Below are 26,000 nucleotides of genomic sequence, written 5' to 3' on the forward strand. Positions count from 1 at the left end.
GTGTTCCTGACTTGAAATGGCAAGGACCAAGTCAAGAAGTTACATTTTTTGGTATGTGATGGATAGGAGGACAGAAAACTGTTCCAGAATCTGTATTAGCAGACACAAAGCATCCAACCACCTTCTGATAAAAAGGAGTTACAAGCTTTATTAGGAACTTCTGGGCTTTGGAGGTCACGCATTCCTGGATTCAGTATTTTAGGGAGATCTCTACAATTTGCTGAAGAAAAATGCAATGTGGAATTGGGAACAAAATCATCATGAAACATTAAATGCTTTAAATGATGACATTTTACTAACCAGCTAACCAACCTGTGGTTAACCCTGCACACCCAAGTACACTTCATATAGGCATAGGTTATGAGGGATATCAATGGGGATTATGGCAACAAGATGTGCAAGATAAAAAAACTTACCTATTACGTTTTGCTCTAAATCGTGGCAAGGCTCCCAACTAACTACACTCCATTTGAGAAAGTGCTGTTAGCTGCATATGAGGGGCTGCTAACTACCGAGCCATTAACTCAAGAAAGGGAAATCAAGTTATATGCGCCTATTCCTATTTTAAAACCAATTTTAACTAGTAAGCCATTACGCTTAATAGTAGTCCAGGAATCTGCTGTACAGCGATGGGCTTTGTATATACTTCATCAGGTGACAAGTGATGGGATAAATAAAGAAATCAAATTATTAGAGAGTGTAGAGCTAATTGGGATGCCTACTGAATACTCCCATCTGCCCTCCTCTACAATAACTGATGTGCTGCCCTGGGAAGGCGACACAAAAAAGTTTGGCTCACAGTGGCCAGCGAACTGGGTGAAAAACAATCAGCAAGTAAATGGTAGAGATGTATGGGGAAAAACACACTGGAAAAAACACACTGGAAAAAGATTTATGATACAGACCAATCTAAGTGCATATCCATAGGACATGTATCTGTCCACCAAAAAAATAAAAACCCTGAGGCAATGTGGAATCAGATGGCTGATCATTTGGCTAAAATAAATGTATTGCAAAACTTGAGGCAGAAAGGCTAGTAAGTAAGTGGGTACAGGCGACAGGATGGCCTGTGACAAAAGCTCTGGCAATACATATTGTAGAGGTATGCCATTTTTTTCAAACAATGGTACAGTACCTGTGAAAAGGACAACAGTTTGCCTATCTCAGTGAAGGTAAACTACCCTGAGAAACTTGTCAAGTAGATTATATTGGTCCTTTAAAGTGAACACCTGAAGGCTGGAAATACATCCTCACCGTAGAAACAGTGGTGTAGGGAATGTGCACCCACCCAAGCCACGACTGGTCCAGAAATCATTACTGGTTTAAACTGGTGGTTTGATACTTTTCCCTTGCCCCGAGAAATACAATCTGATAATGGATGACATTTTAAAAATAAAGTTTTACAAAGGAAAAGGAGTATGGGATTCTGTAGACACGACAGGGAGTAAGTTAACAATAACTGGGGCTTAGATTATGTCCGAGACCTAGATGTCTTCTTTTGCAGGAAAATACTGGGTTACCTTATCACCATGGGAATACTGACAATGAGAACGTATGCCTGAGACATGTTAAATCACATACTAAACCTGTAAATAACCTGTTTCCCATATGCTCTCACCTTCACCATGGCAAGAGGGCTGGTAATTCATATAATGAATGTATTAAGCTCACTGTGCAACACCAATAATTGCTGAATGCTGGGCTAAGCCAAGGGGTGGAATGCAACCAACATACACCCCCCTACAAGGATCAAGGCTCAGTGGAGATGAGCAAAAAAATAATTATCTTAAGGAAGACTGTAAAGAATGACCACCAATTATCCTAAAGCTGAACTTATCTCAACACAAAGGGGACTGGAGGGTAACCATTGTTTAGATATATGGCTGTATCAGTGGGTCATCATGCTGTATAAACAGCCTCCCCTGAGATAACTAGTAGAGAACAATGTCTTCTTGAGCTAGGCAGACCAAAATGGCATGGGAGAAGTGTGTACAAGGCTCAGCCAAAAACAGAGTATAGAAACTGAGCAACCAACATGCACTTTGGAGAAAGCAATGGGCTTGAGCTGGCTTCAACTCCTGTACTCCTTCCTGGTGACTGGGGATGCCCAGCATCATGATGGTGAGCATAGAGATCCATAACAAGAATTATGTTTTTATTGTGATCGACCTGTATATTGCAACAGCTAATTTATCCTTGTGTTGTGATTTCAGTACATTGCTGTATCACTCTTCTAAATCAAAAACTCATGTAACAATGAATATACAAAATAAATAAATTTGATGTTAAACATAAAACTCTCATGTGGAGTATCTAAAAGAACCTGGTCAGAGAGTATTGGACTCTGACACATGCGAAAATATGATATCACAATCAAGCAAGATCAAATGGGGGAGAAAACCTTTCTTATAAGTGGGAAGTAACCAACAAGGTGAAGACTCCATTTGTTCTTACACAGAACCAATTATGCTAAGACTTTTATTGTGGTGGTAAGTAGTATTTCACATCATCAAATTCAGTTCACAGTAATCTAAATGGCAGTTTGTGCTCAGTGTCTTTTCCCAGCAAGAGTATCAGGTTAGATGTGAACATTTGCAAATGACACTAAATGGAGAAAATATAATGTATTTTCTAGTACAGGTACAACTCGGTGAAATCAGACATTCTCCTAAGTGTTTAGATTCCAGGTGCTACCAAGTTTTCCAGCAACTGGTAAAAGTCTGCAAAACTTCACTGAATGCTGGACAATTTGCTTATCTTAAGTGCTCCACTGCAATATCTGATGGTATCACAGTCACAATCACTTAGATCAACCACTTTCCTAACTCACCTCAAACTTTTCAAAAGCAAAGTAATAAGGTCTTCCTGAGGAATCCTTTTCACCTAAAAGTAAATTTGCACCAGTTAAAGAGAAAATAACATATAATAATATTTGATGTATTAATTATAACACTCTTGTGTTCTTGTGCATTTGTTCTTGGCTGACCCAAAAGTCACTTATCAAGTTCATCTGACATCAGCTTTTATAAAAATAGAAAATAAACACAAACAAACAAAGAGCATCATTTTAGCAACTTTAATAGCTTTGCCAAACTTTAATCACTTGCACTGAAAATTTCCACGATGATTGTCTGCCTTGGCCTGTAGAAACTTCATTCAAAATTGTTCATAATAATACTCTAATAACAGCTACAGAAAAGCCCACATAGAAATTAATAATTTTGTCTTTAGAATAGGGCTTGACTAGCTTGCAGCAAATACAGGATAGTCACACTCCAAACAAAGAGGCTAAAGCAAAATTCTGAACAGCTATTCACTAAATAGCACCGTCTAACCTGAACGCTGAATCAGACAGTGATCCCGAAGGAAAAAATAGCACAGGATGATGTTGTTCAAGGCTGTCGTATAATGTAAACAACCCACTTCAACTTTAACACTTCCCAGCTTTTCCATGCTTGAACGTGCAACTGTAATGCCTTTATTTTACTGTGTGTTTACACGTGTATACTTGCGTGCATATATAAATGCAATAAATACACATATCAAATAGAAACAATGAGTCAAAATGGCACAAGTTTTAGAAGAAAGGACACTTTATCTGAAAAAGAAAAAATTCAAACTATTCTTTTAACGTGAACATGTAGTTCCATACTCTGTTATTCGGTAGTACCATTCAGGCTCCATAAGATGGCAGACCTGCATATATTTAACAGATGCTAGTGTAATGGCATTGCTGTAAATACATTGCTTTTAAAATGGTTGCTTGAAGCGGATGGTGCATGTTATTAGTCAGAATGTTTTGAATGTGTTATATTTAGAACCGTAATGAACTCTGCTTACTACTCTGTATTACCTTTCCCATACTCACTGATGGCTTTGGACATGGCCTACGTAGAGCACCCGTAAAAAAAAATAAAATGTAGCATTATCGCTCAGAGCTGATTGATTTGGAATTACCTGAACTTGATCAATGTAGCTCTTTCTAATAAACATGTAATTGGTATTTATTCCCATTGATTCATTCCAGCAACTTGTGCTCAAAGTAAGCTAATTCTTAGAATATAATTGCTGTTCTGAACACACTAAAGCTCTCGAGTTTACCTTTTAAACAGTCTGCTTTCCAGAAGACTGTTTGGAGCAACAATTATTTACTTGTTAGCCCTGAAATTGGTATATTTATTTCTCATTGAATGATGATGTCACTTCTAAAAGCTTTTTTTAGGTTCTCTGACATGAATGTAGTTCTATTATTTGTACAGTCATTGTAATAAATTAATACAACAAATTGGCTTTATTACTAATATACAATGTTTAAGGTTGTTCTGGAGAATAATTTGTGATGCCTTTACCAGTGCTTTATAGCCATTTCCTTTCCATTTGTTAAGACCTGAAAATGGTTTAGACCTAAGATTTTCAATCGTGAATTTTTGAAAACGCTATCATACTTTAAATGACCAAGTAAGAAACGGAATGAGCTTGCAATCTCTTTTATGTTTCACTTTAGCAAACCCTCACTCATAAATGTTGTAATTATAATTACACAGGCATATAATTTTCCCATAAAGGTTTCATTGCACTTGTTCCACTTGGCTAGGACTACAAGGAAAAGCGGCTAGATTGTTTTTAATATTTTGAAAGAATTCTTTGGAAAAAAGACAGTAAGAAGTGTTCATGCCAGCAGGAAAGCAGTTTGTACTCAGTAAGGCTGTGAAAAGGAAATCACAGTAATTTTAAAATAAAAAGTGTTCTACTTCCTAGCAAGCAAACAGAATAAAGGAAACAAATTACCATGGAATCTAACTCAAAATCCTTCCAATAGCACATCAGGAATGTTATCCTGAAAACTGTAGTTAGGAAGAAAACTTCACTAGAGTCAAGAAATCGGGCCATTATGTTCATATGCAAATTTGCTATTTTTTCATATGTAAACATGCTCTTTAATAATTGCTTAGCAGTGAAACCTTATTTAAAATACTGCTCCCTGACACATTCACAGGCTTCTTGCTGACTCACTCTTCAAGAATGGGATTTTGAAAAAGAGCAATGAAAACACTCCAATAACAGAAATACTGAAGAATTTAGATAAAATTATGAGTGTCTGTAACCTACGTTTAGACGGTTATTGTATCTAGCTTCACAGATGTGCCAGGAAGTTTTTGGTGGTTTGAAACTCCCATTGTTTTTAAAGCAGTCCTGTAAGCCTCTTACTGGTGCAGAGAAGGCTTTGTTATTTGTTTGCTTCTGGTTTATCCATACTCATTTCAATTAGAGACATATAAAAAAACCCACACAAGTGGTTATGGCATGTCTGCAGCTCCTTATGCAACAGGGCTGCAGGGGGTTTTGGCCAGGCCCAAGGGGCCCCCTAGACACCCAAAAATGTCCACAAGTCCCAGGCAGAGGCAGGCCAACCTTGCGTGCCCCTCCACAGCTTCACAGTTCGGGTCTAATTTTGCAGAAGCATCTCTTTGTGTTGAAAAGATTTTGCAGCATTTCAGCAAGATGTTTAAGAAATCACTCATCACTTTATCGCGCATATCCTCCTCCAACTGTCACTCAAACTGTCATTTCGAGCAGCAGTCCAAGAAATGCTTCTCACACTCACAGTGGAAGGGCAGAATAAGCAAATTTGTACTGCCACATTTTGTCCTCTGTCACCCTGCGTTACGGAGAAGGAATGAGAAAAGAGGCTTTGCCTTTCTGATACAGAAACCCGGCTCTAAAAGGTAACTGAGGAAAAGCTTCTTCCTGGCAGTTCTGGCTCACGAGCCAAGTGACTGCTACTGCTGCAAGCTGCAGCAGCAGCAGCAGGAGCAGCAGCATGAAGAGGCGGGAAATCTAGCGCTAGGGCTACTCATACTGCCAGGAACGGCCGAGAGCCCTGCGGACCTCGCAAGCCTCTGCGGGCGCGGCCAGGGCCAGGCTCCGGGCGGCCGCCACCGCCACACCCGCCGCCGGCCGCGTCCGTCCCCACAGAAGCCCTCCAGTACACGCACTCCAGCATCCTCACTTGACGCATTGCAGGTACAACGCAACCAATCAGAGGGCTTGACTCTTACCAGCTAACCATTGCAGAGTCCCTTTAGCCAATCAGGCGTCCCTTGACAAAGTGCTGCCTCAGATGCCTCAGTACCGCTTCCGTCGCGGGCCACCGTGCCAGGGCACGGTAACCTTCCGCGAAAGGATATAGGCCCTGCTGCCGGCGAAGGCGCAGGCGAGCAGCTGGCTGTCGGCGGCTGCCCGCCGAGCCAGGCAGGCAGGCAGGCAGGCAGGCAGGCAGGCAGGCAGGCTGGCTGGCTGGCTGGCTGAGGTGCCCTGGCTGCCCTAGCGTTGCTCCCGATGCCTGAGCCGCTGCCTCTCCCTCGCTGGCGCTGCGGGACCCGGCAGGGAGCGGGGTGCTGCCGCCGGGCCAGCTGCGCGGCGGCCGCCTTCCCCCGCGCAGCAAAGGGCCGCCGACCCGGCCGAGCGCAGCGCAGAGCCCTCCCGCCCTGGTCCCGCTGCCTGCGGGGAAGGGGGGGGGGCAAAGTTTCACTCGGGAGGCTCTGGGAAAGCAAAGCGTTTTGCGCTGTGCCTCCCGGGCCCCTGCTGTTACAATGCGAGTCGCCATCAGCAGTCGCTGGCGTGGAGACCGGGAGCCTGGAGAGTCACCAGAGCCGAGCCAAAGTCTCAAGTCAGGCAAATTTTGAAGTGCCTCCAGAGGAGCTGCAGAGCTGTCTGTGCCAAGCCGGTAAATGACATTTGCTAGAGACACAGCTGAGAGCCCTGCAATGGCTTTCAGCTAATTGTGAATGCCAGCCATAGCACCTTTGAGAGTGACGACCAGTACCCCCAGCGCTGACCGCAGAAATGCAAGCCCCCTAACAAGGGGCGGGTGATAAGGGAAGCCTGGTGTCTTACCAGATGACTTACATCTCCTGTAACAAACTGAAGTCCCCAGCATACCGACAGTTAGCCTTCCTTTGGGATGCCTGGTTGAAAATCCACCCCCTTCCCCATACCCACAGACCAAGTAATAAATACACTTTACTTTGAAGTGCAGGTCTAGATGTAGCTGTGTCTTCAGGGCAACGCAATGCTGTAGTTGCTGGCCTGGGACAGCGGTGAGAGATCCCTTACCTTACCGAACGTCCAGCTGGAACAACCTGCAGGAGGGCCCGGCAAGGGCGCCTAAAGAGGTTCGCTCTCTAAAAGACGGTCCCTGGCCCCGCTGGAGGCTAAGCGATTGATGCAAGGATCTCAGGACAGCCAAAATTATAATTTTTTTTTTTTTTTTTTGCAAGAATTAAGCTAGGTGACTACTTGGTACCCATGGACCCATGACAGAACAGAGTTCATTTTTTTTTTTTTGCAGAAGCTTGTGGACCAGCAGTACATCCCTGAGGAGAGAACAAGATGAGACAAACTAAAGAAAGAAGTGGGAGGAGGAGTAGGAAGGTACCTATGCTTAAGTGATTTAACCCCATAATAATAACAAAATAGACTATTTTGAGTCTTTTGCTTTTTGCTTATTTGATGCTGAATATCTTGTTTCAGTTATATTTTAGTTAAGGAGATTGGTGCTCTGTAAGCACCTAAAATAGAATATGGAGATAGAGACAGCAGAAGCAGAATGGATGCCAAAGTGAAATGATCTGGAGTGCTGAGCACTGCATCAGCCCACACACAGGCCCACCCCAAGGATAGTGATGCAGAGAAGTCTTAGATGGTGCTCCCTGCTTGGAAAAATGATGTCAGTATTGGCAGACTCGAAACTAAACTGAAGGCTAACCAAAATAAACTCATTAAATGTACTTCCCTTCTATATAGCATAAAAATCCCATCCTGGGTGCAGTGCACCTTTGTGTTAGGCTTGTGCTCTTTAACAGTGCTGCTGACAGCTTCACAGCCAGCACATAACAGTGCACTTACTAAATATAAGTACTTAATTAGCATCTAGCATACTTCTGCTACCACAAAAATAATAACAAATAGCCATACTGTGGGGAAGGTCAATGCTGCTTGCCAGGAAAGGTGTGCACAAAGTGCTAGATGCCTGGGACAGACCAGATTTTAGGCATATTCTTACTTCACAGAAGCTGACAGCTTCAGAATAAGGCAGGCAGAACAGAGATTTAATTAGGTAGGTGATGTGAACTGTACCCTCACAAAAACGTTGGGAAGAATAGCTGGCCCCATGGGACAGCTGTTTTCCAGGTTTACATGGAAAGATGTGTTTTCTTGGTGGAATTTCAACAATGATGTGAGGTGCTTTAGGACAGAGGCACATGCATGCTCCAAGGGTCAGACATTTTAAGAGGCTGGACTTCACCTGTGCTAGTGCCCGCAAAGGTAAAAACTTCTAGACAAAGAACCAGATCAAAGAGAAACCTCAAGGGGGATATCAGAACCTAGATTCTGGAGGCATCAGATGTTCCTGTTGTTTTAAAAATTGTTTTCAATTTTAAAGTCTACTCAGACCTCAGTAGAGGATTTCCTAGGTACTGCCATGCCAGGTTCCCGAGGGAGGGGCAAGCTCTCCAGCAACAGGCTGTGGAGACTGGAATTTATTTTTACAGCTTCTGGTAACTGATACTAGAAACACATCTTCTCTTCAAGGTTGTTGAAAAACTTAGGGGTTTTTTTCCCCCCCAAAAATGGTGATCAGGCAGTTTGAGAAGTTATTTCATTATCAGGTGGGTTTACTATTGATGGCAAGCACAAACAACATAAAATAGCTGTCCGAAGAAGTGTAATGATTCCATAGCTTTTTTCATGCACTTAAGACAAATGAAAAGAGTATCGCCTGGCAATGATTCTGGCTTCCAGCATCTGTAATTTGGTATGCATGCATAATACTTCTCACCTCAGGCCAGCTCCATAGTATGGCAGATTAGAATACTGGATGTCTCTTGACGGCAGTATTTGACATCCATTAACTCAGGTGGTTTTGATCTTGTAGCTTCTTATCGCAAGGTATCTGACAAACTGATAGAAACTCCTCGTGTTTCAGGTGTGTGAGAGAAAGGAAGGGAAGAATAAATCCCTAACTGATGCAAATTAACATGGATTTATTGACTTCAGGGCATGTTTACAGTTGCTGAAAATCTGTACCGGAAACTACAATTCTGATTTAAAATTATGATCACCCTTGAACTGTGTATGTGGAGTTGTTGAATTTTTTACCTCTAGCTGTAGCATGAAGACTTATGACAGCCCTACCCAACCCAAAGAATTTTTTTTTAACATAGACCTACTACAAAATTACAATTTGTGGTTAAGTAAGGGAGACTTGGCCATTAGAGGATGTATCTGTGGATTTTTACATGCCTGTCATATATATTCTCATATATATATTCGTTAAATTTAGCTGGGACTTTTATTGCAAAATTAATGTCCCAGTTTGCCCCACAGGAATATTCAGATGAAAATGAATTACTCATGGACAAAGGAGAGGTGTAAAAAACAATGCAAATGGCTCGTTTAATAATTTCCATTATGTAAAAGAGCAATCCTGAGTATCCTCAAAGGTTTTTTTTTTCTATGTTAAATAGGACAAACCAAAATGAGAAACAATGGTACTGGAGTTGAATGAACTAATTTCCAACCTTTCTTCTAAATTCTGAAGCATATTTGTTTACCATTGTTTATTATACCATTATACTCTATATGTTGGTTCAAAATCTGTAGCTAACAGCAACAGCTCTTCAGCTTTCATCTGTTAGTTCTAAGACAGAAATTTGAACCTGTAGAGTAAACCAGGTTTTGGCCCACACAGCTTTCCAGCATATTCTTAAGAAATGAAATGCAACCTCAAGCTATTCCTAATAAGGTGAATCTGACTAAAAATTGTTTGTTTGTTACATTGTATCATTTAAAATTTTGAGGAATCCCTCTACTGAAAGTAGAAACAGAACTTTCCCTATCATTAGAATGACCGTTCTCATACATATCTTTCTATACAGAATATTTTAAAATATATTTGTGGCAAAAATAAATTACTTTTCTTTGACAGATGTATTAACTGGAATTGTCATCAGGGAATACAGTTCACGCACATGTACCCAACAGTGAAGAAGCATGACCTAGGTATGCTTGACAATGTTGTGTAAAAATATTAAATACTTAGCAGACACATATATAAATATTCTGTCCTCTTCTGCATTTGATTCTTGAAAAATAGTGGATACAATTTGGCTTTTATCTGTAAAAACACTAACAATAACAAAACATAAACAACAGAAAAATGGAAAGAGTAACTTCTGTTTATATCATGAATCATCCAATGTTTACCTTCCTATGAAACTGGCAATTACAAAAACTGAGAAGGAAAATCCTGTTTTCACATACTCCAATGTTTCTAGAGAACTCTTCATAGAACTATGAAGAAAGATTGGGGTTTTTAAGACTGTGGAAAAGTTTTGTTCTTTTTTCATTTATTTTACATTTCAAGTGTAAAAAAGTAAGGAAAAGCACTTTGGTTTTAAATAATTATTTTATAATGTTTAATCTGCAAGATGTATAACTGGGTTTATGTATGGGAGCAGGTCTGTAATTACCATCTGTGCAAGTCTTTAAGATTGGATCTTTAAGGTTCCCAACTCAAACTGCCCTAAGATTAAAACATGAAACACTTCAAATTATTGGGCCTCAAGGATGCCGATTTACATAGCTACATAGAAAAGGATTCACTAATTTAATTGCAATGTGTAAATAATTTAGTTCTAACCGACGGCTGTATCAGTTTCATATCACCATCTAAAACTTTACAAGATGACACTCAACATAGGTAGCAACTACTATTATTAAATTACGTAGATGGCCTTCTAATGCTTAATGCTCAGTGAAAATCCATAATTGTATGTGATTTTGATACACACTAGTGGGAATGAGGCAAATATAAAGAAATCATGAGCATATAAAAAGATTGGGGAGTTTTGGTTTTCTTCTCTCTCAAAAAAGAAACTGATCTACAGGAACGTGTATGTTCCCATTTAAAAGAGCTATCAGGTCTAGAAAATTAAATGTTAAGATTAAAGCAATTTTTATTTTCACATCTTGTATAAATATGGTGAAATCCAATTCTGTTCTAGCTTTTTATTTCAATGGAGTTCCACCCACTTATTTGCAATCTTAGTGAAAATCATAGAGTATTTTTATAAGGATACTGGCTTAGATTTTCACAGCTGCCAATGGCATTTAGAAACATTAATTTTGTGGAAAACGGTCTCCCCCCAAAAATTGCCTCTAGGAACAGAATTTTATAGAGAGGGTGAAAAACTATTTTCTGATATACCAACAGAATTCCAATTGACCTGAAAAGCAGTACAACAAATTAAAACCCAGTTTGGGTAGTTCACACATATAACTGGCAATATTATAGCCATGAAAACTAATTATGAATCTGTTCCAAGTTGCACAGATGTTGCATGCACATATATACTTGATTTTGGCTTCTTACACTTCTAACTTATTATATACTGGTTATCTATGCTTATCGCCATAGTATCAGCCTCCCAGCTGTGCATTAAATGATGTGACAAACTACTGTCCATCTGTTCTCACATCCATTCTCCCAGGGCAGATGTCTGTGAAATGTTTTAAATTTGATTTTTTTTAACTTATGTATATATAATATGAGAAAACGATTGATATGTATGAGGCCATGTTCTTCAGTGCTTACGTTAACAAAGCCAAGGTTGAAAAGCACACCTTGCATGTAAGTAGTAAGGTTTCTTATTTTTCTGAGTTCTTAACAGAATTCCTCCCTGTATCTTAGGCTGCTCCCAAAGAATGGACATGTTAAGTCTCCACAGAAACAGAGACCAACACTGTAACCTTACTGTCATGTTAAGGCAAAATTTAGAAATGTAATAGTAGGTAGAATGGTTGCAAGTCTTTCACTGCAGCTAATAAATGTATAAAATAATCTTTTGTGAATATTACAGCTTAAACACAAATCAACAAAAGCATGCTTAGTGATAGAGAGTAAAATAATTTAGAACAGTAAACATACCCAATCAGAAATTAATCTTAATAGCTATCGCATAGTCCTCCGATCATAAAAAAGCTCTGTAGCAATGGGATGGCCAAGTTCTATGGTTTTAGGCACAAATACTGAGTAATTCCATGGCCCAGCCCAGCTCCCACCGAGATCCAGGAGACTTTGGATGAGACTGTAGAAGATCCTGGCAAATCATTTGACATTGTATGTCATTGGAATGACAGGGGCATTTATTGCCTGCCCACAACTGAATGTAATTTTTAAGAGAACAAAGAATACTGATCAAAATCTAGCTGTACAATTGAGTGAAAGCAAATTTACAAGGAGCAGGCAGATGCCAGTTTAGATGAGGTTTTTCTACATTAAATAAGCAGCAAAACTTTAGTATTCTGTTTTGTTTACATTTATCACTGCCATATGTCAAATTAGGAAAAAATTCCCCTTAGTCAGAATGTTATTTTGGAGCATTAGCTGTGAAATATTTTCAAATACAGAAACTACTGCAGAACCTAACTGTGGCACCTTAACTGATCATCCTGAAATTCTTCTTAAATAAAGCAAGGTAACTATATTCCAAACTACTTTAAAAGTAACTTTATTTTAAAATTCAATTTTTAATATAAACAAATTATTAGACTGAACCATCAAGAGTTAGCAAAAGGAGACACAAAAAAAAAAAAAAGAAAAAGGAATAAATGCACAGCAATCCTTCTACTCAAAGGCCCTGTTAATCTTTGGCAACATTCACTGAATGTGACCGAGTGGCTTTTTACTTCACATTTCCAAGTTTCTTCACGTATGTCCGAACGCTGTAATGCTGATAGTTTGTAAGACAATCTACATAAATTTTAATTACTTGTCTCATAGTCTGTCTTCAACAGATAAATCTAATCCCTTCACTTTTTAACAAGTGAAGGTTTGGATCAATGGAAGAACATATTACATGCACTTAAAATTAACTTTAAAGAGACTGAAGTAAGGCACCCACATTCTAAACCGTCACATTTAAATGTCGGTAGGATTATTCTCCTGATAATACCTTCAGCCTTCCATGTTAGAAACATTTTGGCCAAAGACCATGAGACTGCATTAGCTATTTACCTTTGCGAGATAATTGTACAAATTTATTTGCCCAATATTTATACAGAATTCAGTGTTTCAATAATGAGATCTTCACCTGTATAAGACGAGCACAATGAGGTAAATGATTTGTACATGAACATTGTTCTTCACACATCCCTGTGAGACTCGGGGAGTTCCAAGATTCACTTATCCAAGCAAAAGCTCTTGTAGCCCACATCAATCAAACACTGTGCCATGCTTTCCAGAAAGAAATTAAGCTGGGAAAATAAGAGCTTAAAATTGTTGGTCTGGTTTGAAAACAAAAGGTCAATTTGCATGTTCTTCCATAGGAAAAAAAAATAAAATAAAAATCCAATGTCACTGCTTAGTAGTTTAAAAAAAAGAAGTATATTAAAAATAGGAGGCTGGGCATTCTGCATCTAAAATGGAAGCTGTCTATAAACCTATCATTTTCAGACTAGCCAGCTACAAATTGGCTTCTGACACCATTTCATACACTAGTTCCTACACAAATGTTAGGATGGTTTGGGGTCCAAACTATGACACATTAAATGCACTATTTTGTTTGAGAAATCCTTCTAGATTGTAAACAGGTAACTGTTGTGTTTGCCAACCTATCACTGTGTTCCAGAAAGGCAAGCAAATAAATTGTAACTTCAGTGGCAGAACTACTGAAATTCTTAAAACAGAAACCAACTGGTTATGTCTTTATTTCAAACACTGAAAGTACACGATTTTTCAGAAAAATAGAAAAATGTATTTTAAAAGACTTAGTGCTATACTGCAAGCAGATCGTCAGAATTATGATCACATTGGAAATACTGCTAGCCTCCCATTCCAGAGAGAGGCCCAAACTAAAACCTTAACTAGAAATATCTTTAACTACAAGCAAGCTCAAAATCTATGGGTACCTGTCATAAATGGAAGCAAAATCCTTGATTCCGGTGTGGGTCCATGTTTGTTTGTGCTTCCATACCTATTAAAGGAGGTGCAGTGTGAATACTACAATATTTACCTGGGTTATTATCAGTTGGACAAAATCCTCAAACCCAGACCAGACAGAGGAGAAATGAAGAAAACATTTGACCTCAGGACATGCTTTTGCTGCCTCTCACTCGTAGGCTACAGCCGTTCTGCTGAGAAGGGGCTGAAGTGACACGTCAGTGTCAACTGAATTTTACTGTCATCTAGATTTTGGTGCTTGACAAAGCCCTACGATGAAAAACCAGCAGCTGTGCTCGCTTCAGCATACCGGCTTTACAGTCTCTGTCGTAGCCCCCTCGTCGTTCAGATTTCCCCGAAGAATATGTTTTATTAACGCAACCCCCACCCCCCACCCCCCCCGCCCCGTGCCATCATCCTCTCTCAGGTGCTGCTCCGGGCTCCCCGGGGAAGGGCAGGCCACCGCACCGCCTGCGGGGATGCTGTCTACAAAAAAAAAAAAAAAAAAAAAAAAGCACCAACTCGGCCGAGATTCCCCTCACGCCCGGGGGTCTCAGCCTAGAGACCGACGGGGAGATGGGGAGACGCCTCCACGCGGGGCCGGCGGGGTCCCCGCAGTGACGCAGCCCCGCGGCGGGCAGCTCTCTCCCCGCCGGCCCGGCCGCCCGCCGCGGTCTCCGCCGGCACCAGCGCTCGGCGGAAGATGGCCACTGCCGGGGCCGGGCTGCCCTCGCCCCTCGCCGCCCGGCTTGGGAGCGGAGGGAAGGACGGGATGGCGGGCTGAAGCCCTGTGGCCCCGGGAGCGGGGCCTATCCCTCGGGCGGGGGAGGGGGGGGGGGGGCTGCTCACCGGCCTGTCCCTGCGTGGCTCTTACCTCAGGGGGCGAGGAGACAGGGAAAGGGGAGAGGAGCACGGCGGGAGGAAGGGGGGGGGGTGTGCACCGTTGGGCTGGAGCCCGCCGCGGCCCCCGCTCCCGCAGCGGGCAGGCGGCCGCCGGCCGCGCCTCTGGGGGCGAGCGGCCGCGGGGCTGCGGAGCGGGGGGGGGGAGGGGGGGAGAAAGGGGGACGGGGGGGGGGAAAGCGGGCCCGCCGGGGGAGGGGCTGGGCCGCGGAGGGGGCAGGGCTGCTCGCCGCAGTCACCCTCACACATACCGCGCCGGGGAGGAGAGAAAAAGGCCCCGCTCCGGCGGAGGGATACAGCCCTACATATATAGCGGGGCGGCGCAGGCTCACACCCCCAGCACTTCCCCGAGCCGCGCCGGGGAGGAGGTAGCAGCAGCAGTCGCCGCCGCCGCCGCTCGTGGTCGCGCAGTTCGTGCAGCCGCCGCCGGGCCCGCCGCCGCGCCATGGTAGGTAGCTCAACCGACCGACCGCGGTGCGGGGTGCCTGGCGCGCAGGAGGCTCGCTGCGGAGCCGGGGACGATGGGGCCGGTGGAGCCGGGCTCTCTCCGGGGAGGAGTAGGGGGTGGGGGGGAGAGAGCCCCGCGGGGAGGGGGCGGCGGGAGGCCGCAGCCCTTCCCGCCCGGGTCCCCGGGGACCGAGCGGGCTGGTGGCTGCGGACGCCCCCCCCCCCCGCCGCGCTGCGCGGGATCGCCGCGGAGCTGCGGCCCTTCCTCTTCCGCCGCTTCCTTCCCCTTTCCCCGGGGCCTGCCGTGTGGGCGCCCCGGCCCCGCGCCCTCCCGCCGCGGCCCCGCCTCGCTTTCCCCCGCATGCGGCGCTCGCTCCCCTCCGGAAAGGGCCGGGCGCGTCTCCCCGGGGCCGCGGCCCCTCCGCTGGGCAGCGCGCGTTGCGGGGTGGGGGCCGTGCCGGGCGGGGCGCCGGTCTGCGGGCGGGGATCCCGCTCGGCTCGGGCACCAGCTGCACTGCGCAGGGAGCGGGGGGGGCGGCCCGGGGGAGGGCACCGCGCTGCAGCTACTGCGCCCTCGCCCGCCCCCCCCCCCCCATCCCCCCATCCCCCCCAAAAAAACGCAGCAGCGGCGGCGGAGCCCATCGGTGTCTGCATTACATCATGTCTCCTCCTCTTCCTCCCCGGCCCCCGCGCGCACCCCCCGGCTTGGGGGGAGGGGGGGGACGGACGGACCGGGGCGCAGTGCGCGCTGTTCGGTTGGAAACGGCCCAACGCCCGCATGGGAGGCTCGGCGGGGGGAGCGCAGCGTTCCCTCTCCCCCGGGGGGCTGCGGGGGAAGAACCGCTGCCCCCCAGCCGCCGCCGCCGAGGGAAGGGGATGGGGAGGGCTGGCTGCGGAGCACAGGCGCCCTCCCGGCTGAAGGATGAGGACGTGGTGTGGCCGGCGGCTGGAGAGGGAGGGGAAGCGGGGACGCACTGCAGCAGTTGGGTGGCTGCCGGCCGTGGCCGGGAAGGGCGCCTGTTGCGCCCGGCGGGCCGGGAGCCTGCCGCCCCCCGGCCCGGGCGATGCCGGCCTCCGCCTCGCCTTGCGAAACGCGCCGGTGGGTGGTGGGCTTCGGGAGCAGCTCACCTCGTCCCCCGGCCGTCGGGCGCTGCGGTGCCGGCCCGGACTCCTCGCGAAAGAGGGCAAGAGGAAGGGCTGGGATTTTCCCGGCGGTTTTTCGCTTCCTACGAGAGCGGCGGAACAGTTGCAGGCTGACCTCTAATCGCATTTTGGCAATCTGGGTGTTCCTCGGCTCTGTCTCTCCATCTCCCCTTCCCGTCGGGGAAGGCTGACATCACCAGGACGGGATCTGATGACTTGGCTGGGTGGGGTGATGGCTCCAGCCCTGGGTACCTTTGTCCTGTAGCTCTGGCGAGCGGGCGACGGTGGTGCCTGTTGCTTGGGAAGGTGAACCCCATGGCGGTTTAGGGGCGGGTTGCGTGCTTCTGGCATCGCCGTGTGTGCGAACTTGGTGGTTTTATTTATTTTTTTTTTAATTCGAAATCCGATTTTTAGAAACATCCAGAGAGCTCCGACTAATGGGGCAATGAGCCGGTGCTGGTTGGAGGCTTTTTGCCGAGGTGTGGCTCTGTTTCCTGTTCTGCAGGGCATTGAGTCTGTTATGTAAATTCCTTGTATAATCTTTAAGTAAAACCTCGCATTTTCTGGAAAATCACAAATAGAGTGCAGAGAGTCGAACTGGATTTGGAACACGAGTTTTCTGCTGTTATTAAAGACGACTTATTAAATTTGAACTGTCTAGCTGTTAGCATTTCTACCCCCCCCCCCCCCCCCCCCCCGCGTATGGGGAATTGTTTAATCATTACATACATACATGAAAACATAAAAAAACCCACTAAACAACCCCAACACCTATTCACAGGTGAAATCTGTGTACAGCAGCTTTCAATCCTACCCTGTTCCACTGTGCATTATTCTTTACTGCAGTTAAGTGGTTTTTATACTTGAATAATAGTATTTTAGGACAAAAGGGTTACGAGATGCCTGCTTTCTCTGACCTAAGAAATTGTCTGTTCTATTAGTAAAAGCTATCCAATAAAGTGAGTTTAAAAGGAGTTAGTACTTTGTATTCTCTAGTATCTGTGACTAGGTGTGTAAAATCCAGGTGCTTTTTCTTTTTTAATTACTAGGAAAAATTATATTTTTCCATAAAGAACGGGTTAGCTCATTTGAGTCCACAAACAGCGAGCTTTTTGTGATGCTCTATCCATACAGAAGGGAGAGGCTTCTGGAAGGATGTGGTTAGCACAGTTAAGCTCTGGGAAAGCCCATTTAGTTGCCCGCTGAGCTGTATACCTTTGGATGCAGCAGTGGCCTCTTGATGTACAGAAGGTCACAAGCAGGCATTTTAAATCTTGCCACTTAAAATGATGCATAAAACAACCCGCACATCAGTGTGGGGAGGCACCTTAAATTGCTTGGCTGAATGGAAGAATAACGTAATGCTTGAAAAACTGGCATTTTCTTTGTCAGGGATGGCAAAAATTTCCATAACGCTGAGTAGGAATGCCTCCTAATATCACAGCACAGTCCTTTCTGTTACCGTAGGCTAATACTCGATGCAGTGTGGTGGGGGAGGGCGGACTTCAGTGGTGGTAGATCACTAGGTGGCACGCTTGTCATTAGTCTGCTAATGTGCAAATACCCCCACGCAGTATTAGGGTCACTATATTGCTGGAAATCACATCTGATGTGATGTGAAACCCCAAACACATGTCATTAAGGATTTCATGCCTCTCTGGCCAATTGCAAGGAGCCTGGCCTGCGTCCTTCACTTGGCCAAATTGGCAGTTTCAAAACAAGTTAGCTTATATGCTTTTGGAAATGGATGCATGGTGTAGGTGAGTGGAATCTCCTCGCAGAGGCAGAATTCCAGGGGTTGGAAGTGGCTTTGTAAAAGTAATGATAAGTGACTACTGAAATCTAAAGGAAGTGTCTTGTGGCTTGCCATAGCTAGAGGTAAACAATATTCTAAAATGTTCTATTCTTCATGTAGGCTGATCAGCTGACTGAAGAACAGATTGCTGGTAAGTGTCTTGAGAAATGATTATTTTTTTCCCTAATTCCTTGTGACTAAAAGAAAATATATTATGTCAAACATAATGGGGGGGGAAAAAAAAAGCTTTCTGACAACTTCAAATCTGTACTAACACTTTTTTTTAAAAAAGCACTTTAAAAAAACCCAAACAAACACACACCCAAAAAACCCCAAACACCCGCCCCCGCCCCAAAACAAAAAAAACCCCAATAACAAACACAACACAACATTCCAGAAGATTACTGGTTCATTGCCTCTTAATTTAGACTGCTTGTTCCTTGGACTACAGATAATGATTTTTTTTAGACTTTCAGACTTGAGCCAAGTCCTTCTAGATTTCTTGCAAACTGAAATAATTGCTAGACTCAAGTGAACTTGGAGTCAAAGCAGACCTAGGTACTATTTTCTTTTTAATAAAATGAAGATAAACTTGAAATGAAATGGCAACAAACAAACCTAAAATGGATTTATTACACATTAATATAAGCCAGTGTCTTGTAAATAACTTCTAACAGAGTGTCTGTAATTCAAACTGCTTAGGAGAAGGGGCATTATTTGACCTTCTGGAGACCAGTCACCCACTTGTGGCTGACATCAGTTCTTACTGTCTGCTGCCTTACAAATAAGTTGTAAATGACAGCACTCATTGTTTCTGTAAGTTTGTTAATGGTGAAGGGAACCCAGTGGGTCCCTTCACTTAGCCCAAGCAGCTGCTGTTTATGGTGCAACTGTGCCTCAAGCAAGATGATGTTGTAATGCAGATAATAGCCACATGAAATAAGTTTGAATATACTATGCAAATTATGTGTTGGTACTGTAAGTAATTTTTTATTAATATCTGAGAGTGTTAATTCTCTCAATACGTGGACAGTTAGATGAAACATTACTTAAAATTGTACCAGGCATTGTCCGTGGAGTGGATTTTTAGTATGCAGTTTTCTCATGTTGTTGATGTTACTAAACACTGGGACTGTTTCTGCCTCTAGAATTCAAGGAAGCCTTTTCCCTATTTGACAAAGATGGTGATGGTACTATCACAACAAAAGAACTGGGAACTGTCATGAGGTCTTTGGGTCAAAATCCAACAGAAGCAGAATTGCAGGATATGATCAACGAGGTAGATGCTGATGGTAAGTGTTGGAAAGATAGTTACTAGTGCTGTGATCATCTTGAGTATGTATGACCTCCACACCTGGGCTTGGACTGCGTAGAGAAGATTCTGTGACATGGATCTCTTGAAGCAGTTTCAAAATACTCAATAGAATCTAAACTCAGAGGGCTGTCAATTTTTTGATTGATCTCTGCGCAGCAGTCAAAGATGCTAGCAGTATTAGTGAGAATCTAAAAAAAGGGATGGGCAGAGAAAGTTACGCTGTTTGTCTTTAATATTTTATGGGTCATAGGCTTCCTATTGCAATCTGACTTGCCCTGACCTGCTGTTAACCTGTGTTTCCACCCAGCTTTTCTATACATGTTTCGTCAGCCCATGTTGGTCTTAATAGCTGTATTAATGTCTGTGGTTTTGTCTAAGGCCAAAAATGTGGTAGGAGTGGAATAGAGCTAAACTTCCAAGAATTGAAAACACAACAGGGAGAGATTGCGTAGTCTAATGTAGTCTATTAGATCACTGATAGACAGGGGAGAGGGACTGGAGGCAAAAGCAGAAAAACCTTCCTCTATCAAGTCTATCAGAATTATTTTAAATGGATGCCAGTAAGGGTAACTCTGCATTTTGTTTCTGAGATTTGACAGGCTAGCAGTTACAAAAAGGAAGAATGCTTTCCCCTGCTTAGCGATGTCAAGGCTTTGATCTTGCATGTTGGTTGTGGTAGTGATTTGACTCTCATATCTCTGTAAAAGAAGAGTGGAAGTATGTTGGCAAGAGTATAGACTATCTGATTATCAGACTACGTTAATTACAACTACTTTCCTAAAAGTGTAAGTTGACCTTAATTGCTAACTCTTGGATGCAGATACTGGAAAAACTTCAGGGTTTGCAGTGCTATGCATAATTTGTGTATAGTGGCTTCTTTAGGCTGCAGTCCACAATACTTCACTGGTAGATTAAAAATGAAGGGAGACTGAGGACTTCAGATAAGTATACCTGCCCATCTGTTTAAACTTGTGTTATGGCAGAATGCTTTGCTATTATTCTTCATGTTCATTGAGGATTTTTTTAATGCTGAGTACAAGACCCGTATTTGGATTTAGCTCGTAGATAAAGCTGGCCATGATGATAAATAGCTCTGTATGTCTCAATCTGGAATCTCTAAACTGCAAAGGTTTTCTTAAACTGCCTTTATTTAGCTTTTTTTGCTATACTTACCCAATGAGTTTGTACGTTTCCCTCAAGCAGTGTGTAGATCTTAGTTGCACAGTGAACTATTTAATGTGGGGGTTTTAGGCATATAGGGGTGAATCCTGACTATACAAACCTAGTTTCTGCTGTTTTAAAGAACTTGTTTATTCATAATACCATTTTTTTCATAGCTTTGAGCAGCCTGAAGTTTGAATCCTTACTTTGAGTCAAGAACTTAGTCTTAGGGGTAAGGCCTGGATGTTACTAGGGTTTTTCAGTTTCACAGTGAAATACCTATATGAATACCTACTGCTAAGCTTATCAGAAATACCAAATAATGGCAGCTTTTCTCATGTCATGGGAATTTGAAGATCCTTGTTGCCCCTTAAAATGGTTCTTTACTTCTCTGGTGTACAACATGTTGATGAGGAATTTGATTTTTAACAAAGAACAAGTATTTATGAGCAGCTTACTGAAGTGTAGTTTTCTCAAATTTTAGATATCCTGGATTTATAGTGCCAGCTTTATAATACATTCCTTCCTGGAATCTCCCATAGCAATTGGAAATTCTAAAGAAACTAAATGATTTATTTTGGGGAGTGATTTGAAGTGAAGATAAGTCTTAGTATTGGTTAACCTTGAAGCATCAGACTGACATTTTACTTGCAACTTGGGCTGCAAATGGTATGGCTTGACCTAGAGAGAAGGCAACAGTTGATTTGGTTGTGCTGAAACACTGCAATGACAGTGGCTACTGCACATTGTAATAGCAAAAAGGCAGTGGTAGTAATTTAGGGAGAAGATCCAGTTCTTCTATAAGAATGGTTTACAGAGGATCTGTCAGTCTTGTCCCTGGCTAAGTTAAATGCCAGATTATTTTTTTTTTTAAAGAAAAGCATGGAAGTTTAATTTTTGGAAGTTTCTTTTCATTAAGGCAATGGCACTATCGACTTCCCTGAATTTTTAACCATGATGGCCAGAAAAATGAAGGACACAGACAGCGAGGAAGAAATCCGTGAGGCATTCCGAGTCTTTGACAAGGTATTAATAAAAGTAAAAATACTCTTTAGAAGTAGTAATGATGATAATCTTTTTCCTCAGTGTTTTCATCCTTCTAGACAAGAAGAGAGAAAAAAGTCCTCTAGTAGAAGCAGAGGAATTGGAAACAGAGCAGGGTCTGTTCTGGGAGCAGAACCAGGACTGTTGCAGGCTGGTTCTACCTGCTTTACACAGCAGGTCTAAGCTTTAGGTTCATCCATGAGGAAAACTTTCTGGCCTTTTCTTAAGAGCAGAGAGTAGCAGAACTTGATGCTTGTGGGGTGTTGGGTTTTTTGGGGGGAGGGGTGGGATTTTTCTATACCTTCTGACTTTGGGGGAATGGGGAAATGTTTGCATGGATGCACAAGGTTTTATAGTACTTTATGGAAGCTTTTGAAGCTAAGATGATGTCATCAGTATTTAGAGGGACATGAAGTATTGCATGTTCCATTTCCAAGATGTGGACTTTGAGGTTGCTTTCAGGAAAACTTAAGAGCTCAACTACCTCAGTCGTCTTTAAGGATACTTGGGCATACATTGTGAAGGTCAATTGTTTCTAGAACAGGGATTCCCCTCTTTGGATTGCTTGGATGTGACAGATGTTATGAGATAATTGTGTTGAGTAATGGCTGGTGCAGCTGCTAAGCTGATGCACATGCATATGTGGAAGAAGGCCTTACAACTTCTTTTTATGGTAAAAGAGGCAGACCCTAGTACTAGCTGAAAATGTGCTAGTGTTCAGTTGTTTGGTTAGTACTACATCTACCCTGTGGGGTTATTTCTGCAGACTGGATTTGCGTTTAAAGCCACTGAGGTAGCTTATCTACTGGTGATGGCCATATGAACTCCTGCACTAAGCTAGTGTATTCTTCCTGTATATGGATGAGGACAATTTCTGAGATGGCTAGGGATGAGCTTTAGGTTTGGATATTACTAATGGGAACATTGACTTAGAAGTGTCTTCCCCCCCTCCCCCCCCACAAAGCTTTTCACAACTCCTTATGAGTAGAATTTAAATGCTTTCTTTGAAGGCTTGTTCTATATCGTCTTATCCAAGAAGCCTAACCTAGCCACCTGCAGTCTGGTTATAGCGGTAGTATTACATGAAAGAGAAAGCTGACTTTATTCTTGCTGGTGGGGAAATTGGTCTTTTTTTTTTTTCCTTGTTTAGGCAGCAGGCCCTAAACAAAAACCACTTTGTTTCTGGGTTTACTTTTGAAAGCTCTTTAAAAGCATTAAAAATACCTTACCACAGTTACAAATAAGGCATGCAGCTACTCTTACAGTACAATAATTGTATAGAAAGGTACAGTGGCATGCATGCTTTGTAAGGCAATGGACTAGTACATATTGTAGGGTTATACAGTGTACTGAGTCTATATATCTGTCCCAAGTGCCATAAGGCTAGTTCAGAAGCAGTTATGGGAAATGTCAGGATTGTTGATTGTGATCTTGTGCAACTCTTTCCTCACAGGATGGCAATGGCTATATCAGTGCAGCAGAATTACGTCACGTTATGACAAACTTAGGAGAAAAGCTAACAGATGAAGAAGTAGATGAAATGATCAGAGAAGCAGACATTGATGGGGATGGGCAAGTCAACTATGAAGGTAAAAAGATGCTTGTCTTGACTCAAAACCATTACTGGGATTGAGTGGAAGTCTGTTGCATAGGGTATTAATTTCTAGTACTTGAGACACCAGTTTATTCAGTTGTCTACTTCTGTGGACAAAAACTTAGATGCAGTGAAGGGGACTTTGTCAAACATGTTTGAGACTTATCAGTTTAAGCACTCTGGAGACAATAAATCACAGTGGCTTTTTATCTTTTCAGAATTCGTACAGATGATGACTGCAAAGTGAAGAGACCTCCTTTACACCTTTTTTCCTCTAGAAGAATCAAATTGAATCTTTTACTTACCTCTTGCAAAAAAATGTTCATTTATTCATTCTGTTTCTGTATAGCAAAACTGAATGTCAAAATACCTTCTGTCCACAAACTGCATGTAATGGTTGGTGGTCCTGTCCCCAAAAGATAAAGTTAAACATCAGTTTTACAATATAAATAATTGTACTACCTTGAAAATTAAAAAAAAAAAAAAGGAAGCACTTAGTGAACTCAAAAGTTCCATTTGCTAATGACTATTACACTGTTTGGGCTGGCCAGTTTTTCATGCATGCAGCTTGACAATTGAGCACAGTCAGACATTTGTATTAAAAGGAAAAAAAAAAACCAACCTAAAGGATCCACTCTTTTGTTCAACAGTGGATTCTAGTTCAATTTGTAGTATAAATTGTCATAGCTGGTTTACTTTAAAATTGGTTTATACCTCAGGATGGTATGCAGCAAAATGGTTGAAGGATGCAAAACTTAGAGAAAATGCCCTAAAGGTTGAATGGTTTTCCTGTACGTAGCAGTGTGCTCCAAAAATATGATGATCTTAACTATGGATGGCATGTCTGTGTTAAAATACTGGTTTAACATTGTCTGCATTGCACTATAGTGAAACGGGTGTCGGGCTGTTACCGTTCACAAAATTTTTAAAAGAAACCTTCACCAAGGGAGCATCTTTGGACTCTCATATTTTTAAAACCTTCTGTACCATGACTTGGAGCTGGCGGAGTAGCCTGTGGACTTCAGCACAACTATCAACATCGCTGTTCAAGATATTACAATTTATGTCCATTCCAAGTTGTAAATGCTAGTCTTTTTTTCCAATAAAAGACCATTAACTTAAAGGTGGTGTTAAATGCTTTGTAAAGCTAAAATATATATATAATTGAGATAATAAACCAAAAAAGCAGTAGGAGGGAAGTGTTTCTATGAATGACTTGCTGCTAAATTATAATGCACATGTATGCAATAAGTTATCCCCTATCTTTTCAAGATGGCAAGAACTGACCTCCTGTAACCCAAGACCTTTGCTATAAATAAATGAACTTGTGCTTGCCTTTCATATTACGACAATGTTAATTTAGTTGGTCTCAAAGTCGTGTAATGCTGACTCGTCAACTATCAGCACAGAAGTAACACCATTTCACTAAAGTGGAGAGCTCTGACCGTGCATGTCAATACTGGGGAAACATGTATAGGTTGCTTATGGGTTTTTTTGACAGATTATAGAAACTAGTTGGAGAACTTAAACAGCATGAATTTCATAGATACCTTATGATTCTTAAATATGCCAAAAAATGCATTTCTCTACCCACAGAAAGAAAACAAAAGGACATTTCTTCTACAATATGTTAAAAAAAAAACCCCAAAAACAAAACCAAACCCCAAACACTAAGCCTTTTTGGAAACTGGGGCTGTTATATCTTGACTATCTTCTCAAACACTTGCATGAATTTTGTGGGGTGGAGAAGAGGACTAGGGTTAATTTAAAAACCATCTTGTTACTTCTGCTTTGCATGCACTAGCAGTGCTTAGTCATTCCAGGTCTCTGAGTTGGTGTTCTCTGATCCTTCAGCTTCCCCATGAATGAGTGGCAAAGCAGCTATGACCACTCTTCTTTGTTTGAAAGAAGAATTTTTTTTTTTAATAGCAGAGCCTCCATGTGGAAGGCTTTTATGCTTGGGAGGGAGGGACTACAGCTTAATTACTTGACTGTAAGTTTGTTTCCAAACGTAACTGGAGTTGCAAACCTTAATTGCTTAATTGCCTTTGGTTTTGGAGAGTATTGATACTATCTCTTGAAAGGGATGCAAGTCTCCATTCATCCTGTCTAACTGAGGTGCCTGTGTTAAGAACTTGGTTGCTTGAAATGCAGCTTTGCTCAGTGGGGGTCAAGAGACACCTCCAGAAGGCAATTGAGACTATCTGCCTTCAGTGACTTTTTTTAAAAATTATTTTATTTTTTCCTGGGGGGGTGGGGGGAGTTCTGGGTGATGAGGGACCCAGACACCTTAACCAAGTGCCTAAAAGTTAGATGGGCTGAATGTAGGCAATTGTTTAGATCTCTAGTTGTTGCAAAGGCTTTTTGCTATGGCTGTGTATGCTGTCCTAGCAAACTGGCCATGATGATGGGAATGTCTGACTACCATTTGAAAGTAGTGTCTTGCATGGCAGCTGCAAACTGCTACTTTGGTAGTGCTTGAGAATGGCTGCACTGATTCTGTAGACCAGCTTTTAAAGAGAATGTACTCAAGAGACAGGCAAGGTAGGAGCAATGGTTGCTGCTCTGAACTAATTACTTCTTCTGCCTGAGTGTG

At 42.7% G+C, this 26,000-nt stretch overlaps 1 protein-coding gene across 1 annotated transcript; it reads left to right on the forward strand.

The window, feature by feature from the left end:
* Positions 1-15,173: 15,173 nt before the first annotated feature.
* On the forward strand, positions 15,174-24,745 carry CALM1 (calmodulin 1). Its single transcript, XM_049828418.1, has 6 exons — positions 15,174-15,353; positions 18,411-18,441; positions 19,439-19,582; positions 21,686-21,792; positions 23,264-23,399; positions 23,623-24,745. Exons 1-6 carry the CDS (start codon positions 15,351-15,353, stop codon positions 23,649-23,651), a joined length of 450 nt encoding a protein of 149 aa, XP_049684375.1. The 5' UTR covers positions 15,174-15,350; the 3' UTR covers positions 23,652-24,745.
* Positions 24,746-26,000: the final 1,255 nt, after the last annotated feature.

Source organism: Accipiter gentilis, chromosome 25, assembly GCF_929443795.1.
Source record: "Accipiter gentilis chromosome 25, bAccGen1.1, whole genome shotgun sequence".
NCBI lineage: Eukaryota > Metazoa > Chordata > Aves > Accipitriformes > Accipitridae > Astur > Astur gentilis.